The following is a 7,746-nucleotide window of genomic DNA, read 5'->3' on the forward strand; positions in this document are numbered from 1 at the left end:
ATGATCCCCGAGGCATAACCACAGAATAAACATCAAAACAATGGTATGAGCATGCTACTACTTGTATGCCCTTGTCCAAACAGGTACACAATATATCAGGATTCCCAAACCAAACGAGGTGCATATCGTAGCCATGGCATATGCGTATGCTCTCCAAGGGTATTTGCTTTCTCTCATCGCATTGAACTCAGCAATGAAGGCAGAAACAGTACTCAGGCAACCCAGAAATCCAAATTGTATGCCTGTTGCAACAATGTCGCAAGTCGTAGTATTCACATGCACAAACAAATTGTGCTGCACGTCAAATTTTCTATTAAAAAGGAAAAAACAGTGGGCATGGATCAAGACAATGTATGACAAAGGTAAAGCAGTTGGAAAAACATTGCAATAGAAAATAGTACAGTTCAAGAATTCCCCAAGAAGCTTTTAAAACCTCGACGAGAACAAAAAAAACCCAAAATAACAAATTTAGCAGTTATAATATGACAAATATATGTGAACTGCAAGCTTGCCGGACACGAGACAATAACACACGAAAGGTAATGGTGAGGATAAAGTCATGGAGAGGATGAAGTCATGGAATGTGGACAGAGATCATATCATAAGAGCACTGCTTTCTTCACAGTAGACAGGGCTGCCACTACACAAGCTGCAGAAACATTGGCAATTAAAGTACCAAATGGAACCCATTTCAACAAACCCGTCTTTCCTAATCCACGTCCATTAAGCCGGGCTAATAACCACCGGATCCACACACCAAAAGGTCCAACTATGCAACCCAACCATAGTTGCGCCTCACTGCTGCTACTGTTAAATTCCTCTCGCAACAGTATTCCACTTATACTCCTCAAAGAACTTAGCATCAGCAACAACACTGCTAAAGCTACCAAGTGACGCTTGAAACTGTCAACCCTCCACCTCCTTCTGGAGCTGGTAATACCACAGACTGAGTTCCTCTCAAGAATTTGCCTAAAACCCTTTGCTGTCTCTACCCCAAAAATGATGGAGTAGGCCGCAAGATACAAACCCGACATCCGTCGCATAAAAGAGAACCTCATATTAGTCCAGCGATTTGAGGTACATTGGGTTTGTGATTTACCCATGGATAAGTTTCGAATAGAACATGACATCTTACCTATCAAAGCGAACTACATGTCTACTGCATGCCAAAGTGAACTACATGTCTACTGCATCAATTCTTTAGAACATGACATCTTACCTATCAAAAAGCCAAGCAGAGCAAAAACCCAATGTCTTTCAACGCTGAGTTCAAGCATTTTCTGGTTCCAACCACTGAAAGTTGTAAGGCTTCCCAAGTAACCAGTTGTTAATCCGATGACCAAATAATCTGACACATAGGATAAATCTACTTTGAAAACAACACCAAACCATCCCATCAATAAAGAGCCAACCTACAAAAATGCATTAGAAAGAAAAATTTGAGTTGGAACATCATCCAGCATTTTCGGCATCACAACCATTGAGAACTATGACATAAAAAAATTAAAAGATGATGGGAAAAAAGAATGGAAAGAAAGGTGTTAAGAAACTTGATAATACTTCGGTGATCATCGTACTGTGTGCATCACAAGTCCCTCCTAATACTCTTAAGTAACAGCTTTACAGAAAACATGTTTATTAACACAACACTACCGAATAAAGGGCATAATACATTTGTGCATGTGTGTTCGTGTGCATGAGAGAGAGAGAGAGAGAGAGAGAGAGAGACCATATTAGAAGGAAGATCAAGGTAGAGAATGGTTTTGTCGCTTGTTACACCAACAACTCCAGGGCCAAACAATTTTTGCAGAAGATATCTCGTTAAGACCTGGATACTGTAGCATATTAAATAATCTATATAACATCTAGGTTTCCAGATTTGAAGAAAGATCTAAGAAGATGTATTACAGTGACATTTAATTTTTTTCAAGACAAACAGAAATATGAACATGCCAGTGCATGATCAAACATTTTCGTGAACAAAAACTTATGTAATTTTAGAGTACAATAGACCGGATACAATTTGTCAGCATACCAATTACACAGATTTTCCACACAAAAAAAAAAAGCAAGAAAAAATTCGCAATACAATTTGCCAAACGAATGCAACAACAGCTATAAACCCAACACATATTGGGACTAAAAAAAAAATGTACATCGGTATTTAGTAAGAAACAGAGTTAACCATGTTAATTACCCCAAGAATGCCAAAAACTGCTAAATGAGTCATGCATGAACCATATTCCAATAATTTTGGCAACCTTGTTGTATTTTCCTGCATATGAAAACAAAATAATTAAGTTACTAGCATGATTCGACAAAAAGAAAAGAAAAAACTCTTAACATGTTATGATCAATGAAAAAGAAAACCAAATCTCCTGTCCATGTTCAAGAATCTCTAACAAAGATAATATACAATATGAATTGTATCAACCGAAAGCTCACTGGCTTTTTGTCCTCGGATATGATCACACCAGTGGAAAGAGGAGATATGATTTCCTCTGGCAAGGGAGTGACAGGGGAAATTGCTTTGGATGTAACAGGGTCACGACCCCATAATCCATAGGTTTGCAGTTGAACATCCTCAGAAGGAAACAGGCAGATGCTACCACTCTCACTGTGCCTGTTGCTGTGAAGAGCCCGATCGCCAATATCTCCTGCCTCCGACACAAATTCACTTTCATTGTCTTCATCTATTTGAGAAGGCTGAACATGTGATAAACTTAAAAACCGCCTCCTTAATGAAGAAGTGGCATTGCTTGTTCGATCATTGGATACGCTTCGTCTGGGTTCAGTGTCATTAGTCCCACGATACCCTTCCTCTATAACCACAGCGCTTGATTTCTCTTGAAGTGACTTCACAAATAATTACAATAAAATCCGAATGTTGATTATTCAGAGAGCTAAAAATGAGAGGAACAAATGCAGTAGAGAAAATAAAATAATGCAATTACTGTGCTACAAGCGTTGAAATGCTATAGTTTGTACTTTGGAAGGAGCCCTAACCACTCCGTGTGTCAAAATAATCAAAAGACTTGCATACAAACAAACGGCGACAACTCTTTCAGCTTTAATAAGAATAAGTCAAGATCTTAAAAAGCAAAAAAAAAAAAAAATACATATGAAGTATAATGACAGAACTTCATACATAAGCTCTAGCAGCCATTACACGAGGAAAAAGAAAGAGACAAAACCGAATCGTCAAGATTTCCACAAAATTCAACAATAATACAACCTATAGCTCTAAATAAATCCATTCATATAATATTTATTATGCTACGTATTAAGATTATAGAATTATGAATGGTGTCACTGATTCATCTAACGGGAGAATGTACGCTTTATTTTTCTACTTGTCATCAAGTAAGAAGATACAATAACGCAATTAGACTTAGTTTTTCATCAACAAAAGAGTACTGTTACACTGCGGAATTATGTTTAACCACGGAAAAAGAAAAAAAAATTGCTCAACTTTATCAGTGACACCACACGACACCAACAAAAAGCAAATGCAAGGGTCTGCCAACTAAATTAATCATAAAGTAAATTTCAGTGCCAAAGAAATCACAGAATGTTTCTAAAAAAAAATAAAAAATAAAAAGACAAATCACAGAATGTCCTTCAAACCGATTTAAATCCAGCAAACCCAATAGTTATTTTGACAAATAATCTATGATTTCTCTTCAAACTTTGTGAATTTCAGTTCATATATAGAATGCAATCTGCTTTTGTCGTCTTTGTAAGATAAATCATCACAAAATCTCAGCCCGATCTAACATTGTCATATATTTCAACTATCCCAAGTAACAGCGCCTGATGAATTTGGGATACGGACACAATGACATCCAGTTATAGCTAAGGTCGAAAGGGGACTAAATATTTTTGCTTTATGACTACTAGGTATCAAATTGAACAAGTTGGGACCCAATAAAATGTTGGTTCGTAACATCAAATTAGAAGCAGTAACAAGGTCAATCCGTTTAATAAGCACTCAAATCTCATTTCTCCAAGGACGTGTCCTCCACTAAAAAACCCAAAACATAAAAAACCAGAAAAGCAAAAAAGATTACATTTTCATTGGTTGTGAACTGTTAAATTATGCACAAACTAATCAGAAGGTGAAACATTTCAGAACCCAGAATTATAAAACAATCTCAGATTCTAATAACACAAGTTTAAGGTGTAAGATAGACACATTAAAGTAAAATTAATACGAGCTTAAAATAGAAACGAGAAGAAAAAGTCAAAACTCAGAGAACTTGGAAGATTAAAATATAGAGAAAATGGGAGTTTAAGGTACCATTGATTCTTTGAACACAGAATAGAGAAAAATGGGAGTTTAAGGTACCATTGATTCTTTGAACACAGAAAGACGTGTCCAGATTTCAAAACCGCGGAAAGGGTTCGCGAGTTTGTTATTGAATGGCGGCTGGAGAGGTTGAAGGTGGCGGCAATGGGAGGAAGACAGAAAAACAAATATGAGCAGAAAAAAAGACGATTGTGGGATTGAAAAGTGGCAGTCGGAAGTGTTAAAGTGGTTGGAACTTCCTAGCCGTTAGGGTTCCTTGTTTTTAGGGATTAGTGTCACGCAAATAATCTTTCTTGAGGGACAAGATTTCATTTTTCTGTTTCTGACTTAGGGTGCTTTCAATTGGTAATTTAAGAGATTTTAATGGATTTATAAATTTATGGATTTTTATGGAGTTTAACTGATTTGTAGAGATTCTATGTAAAATTTTAATTCAATTCTCTCGCAATCTTATGGGAAGATGTGAAATTTGTGGATGCTTAAAATACACTACAAAATCTCTCCAATTCCCTATAATTCCTCAACTTTTCCAAATTCTTTAAATTTAAATTCTAATTGAATACACCTGAAATGTTATAAACTTATTTAAAATTCTAATTGAATACACCCGGATTTCTAACGATTGTAATAAACTATATTAAAATCATGATTGAATACACATTGAATTTCAAGAAATCACTTAAAATCCAGATTGAATACCCCTGGATTCATTAAAAGAATTAAAATCCCTCAAAATTCCAATTGAATACACCCCCTTAATATGTGTGGAACACAGGACTGTATGCCATATGTCATTATACAAGTAGAGGAAATATTTTTTTAATTTTTTTTCAAGTATCCATCTACTTGTATAATAACATATGGGGTATATATCCGTGTTCTAAGCACACTGAAAAATTTCTCGTGAAATTGGGCAGAAATAATTCTAAAATAAATCAGTATCGAAATTAGCCAATCACTGTTGATACTAATTGTGCGTAGCTTTGTACTCGTTTATGAAAAAACAATATAATTATTTTCGCATTGAATTTTCATCAGGCGGTTGCTATCCCTCTTAATCCCACATCTGATTGGCACCGCACTCTCCCACAAAACCGTACCGGCATCTGAACTCATGATATACATGCCTTGTAAACGGTGTGGAGCTGGGAGGGCGACAATATTGTCTTGCTTTTTTTTTTTTTTTTAATTAATCATAGGTGAGAGAACAAGTAAGTTTTGGGAACACAAGATTATCCTAAAACAAAATAATTTGCCAACTGTAATGAGTGTTTTTTCGGGTGTCTAATATTATAAGACTTATGATACTTTATTTTGTGCATAAAAAAACAATTTGAAAAATTATGGAGCTGACATGTGAATTTTTACTAGTGAAAGATGAGAATGCCTTTATTAAATTGGCGAGGCTCACGTTTAATCCATGCGCAGTTCAACATCTTTAAATGTCTGAGCAGGAGACCACAACCTCATCAAGCTGTTTTGTTCATGGCAATGAGAAAAGTCAAATGTATTAAAAATAAGATTAATTACTAAATCTTATCTTTATGCTTTCATAATTGAAGATAAACTCCATCAAGTAAGAAATCACAATCATATCCAATCAAGAATATTACAAGATAATGCCAACATATTATATCTTCAGGTGAAGACTTTAAGCCGTTGGAGCATTTGATACTGCTTCGTGGATTTGATGCCTTGTGCAGGCGGGGACTTTAAGTCGTTGGAGCATTTGATGTCTTGTGTAGTTTTAGCTCGTGCGGGTGAAGACTTTAACCTGTTGGAGCATTTTATACTGCTTCGTGTCTTTTGGATTTGATGTGGCTTCATGCCATTTGAAATTTGATGTGGCTTCGTGCCATTTGTAATTTGAACCGGCTTTATGCCATTTGAAGCGGCTTTGTGCCATTTGTTTTTTGACATGGCTTCATGCCATTTGAGACTTTTCTTCGGCTTCGTTGCATGAGCATCATACATTAATTAGAAATCTAGGAACTGTGCTTCCAGACTTCTCTTTTACTCATCGTAGAATTTGTAATTACTTGGTCAAAGTAGCAGAAGTGAATTTAGTTTATATAAATCAAGGATTCGTCTTGATTTCATGGTTGCGTCTAAAATTGATATCATACTGCCTACGTATCCTTAACATAATCAAACCAACGTAGTTCGTAAAATCTTTTATTTGGATTTGTAGACTTGTGTTTAAACTTGGCAAAATGAGAAGCCAATTGGATTTATTTAAAACCCATATATTGACATTCGGTAATCGCCTAATAGGCTTTGTGAAATAGGACTTTTATTTGTCTTTTCCTTAAATAACTCAGGCTTGAAGACATAAAGTGGGACTCCAAATCCCACAATAGGTGTAATCTATATTTTAGAAAAGCTCATATTTTCCTCCCTTGCTGCAACCTTAGGTGTATTTGAAACTCCACAAGCTTGACTTATGAATCAAACATAATGATGACTAAAATTAATAACTTAATCATAGTCATAATTGATATTTAAGTCACATGAACTACCGAGGCAGTAGGCATTTGGATGTTTTTTTTTTGTTTACATCCACTTGTTGTCCACTTGCTCTGCATGTGGTGCTTTCGGTGCTCAACAGAAGCAAAGAGGATAAAGAAAGGCTTTGAATCAAAGAGAGAGAACAAGGCCCTTTTTTATTTGGACTTTTCAATTTCAAACTTCCAATGCCACGTGAGTGGCTTTCCTCATGGTGATGCATGATCACAGGATTTGCCATCCTTTCACCATTTTCTAATAATATTTTGCCTCTTCTTCTAGGGAATCACATGCCTTGGTATCCCAACTTTGTTTGCTCTCCATCACGTGTTGTTTGCACACTTTCACTTCTTTTCTTCTTTTTTTATTTTATGTTTGGAATCCAAAAGACTTTTGAGAAGTCTAATTTAAGAATTATGTTGATGCACAAAATCAGTGAGGACTTTGGTACAACAGAAAGTGGTAAGTTTGTGACCTTCGCTAGATTACTCCGGTCACTAGTGTGAATAAGTATGTAAATGGATAGGGACATGGAAGCAAACATAAGATGTACATGGTTCACCCAGATTGGCTACGTCCACGAAGTAAAGGAGTTCTCATTAATTGTGAATGGTTTACACAAGTACATAGGTTCAAGCTCTCCTTTAGTGAGTACTAGTGAATGATTTAGTATAAATGACATTAGAAAATATTGTGAGAGAATGATCTCTATTTATAGAAGAGAGTTTCTAGTTTCATTCTGACATTGACACGTGTCGTGTTGTGATTGACTTCTGATGTTGACACGTGTTGCGTTATGATTGGCTTCTGATGTCGACATGTGTCGCGCTGTGATTGGCCTCTTGGTTGGAGGGAAACTTTTTTGGGTCCTTGACGGTATAACGTTGATCGGTACTCAGTAGTTTCAGGATTGGTCAAGTATGGTACAAACA

The 7,746-nt window shown here is 36.0% G+C and overlaps 1 protein-coding gene across 1 annotated transcript; it reads right to left on the bottom strand.

The window, feature by feature from the left end:
• LOC126606816 (uncharacterized) lies at positions 1–4,422 on the bottom strand. Its single transcript, XM_050274202.1, has 7 exons — positions 4,349–4,422; positions 2,446–2,856; positions 2,198–2,275; positions 1,730–1,828; positions 1,221–1,412; positions 612–1,028; positions 1–294 (listed from the first exon to the last, which is right to left on the bottom strand). The coding sequence occupies exons 1-7, from the start codon at positions 4,349–4,351 to the stop codon at positions 58–60; spliced, it is 1,437 nt and encodes a 478-aa protein (XP_050130159.1). The 5' UTR covers positions 4,352–4,422; the 3' UTR covers positions 1–57.
• Between the last annotated feature and the right edge of the window lie 3,324 nt (positions 4,423–7,746).

This window comes from Malus sylvestris, chromosome 16, assembly GCF_916048215.2.
Source record: "Malus sylvestris chromosome 16, drMalSylv7.2, whole genome shotgun sequence".
In the NCBI taxonomy this organism is placed as follows: Eukaryota; Viridiplantae; Streptophyta; class Magnoliopsida; order Rosales; family Rosaceae; genus Malus; species Malus sylvestris.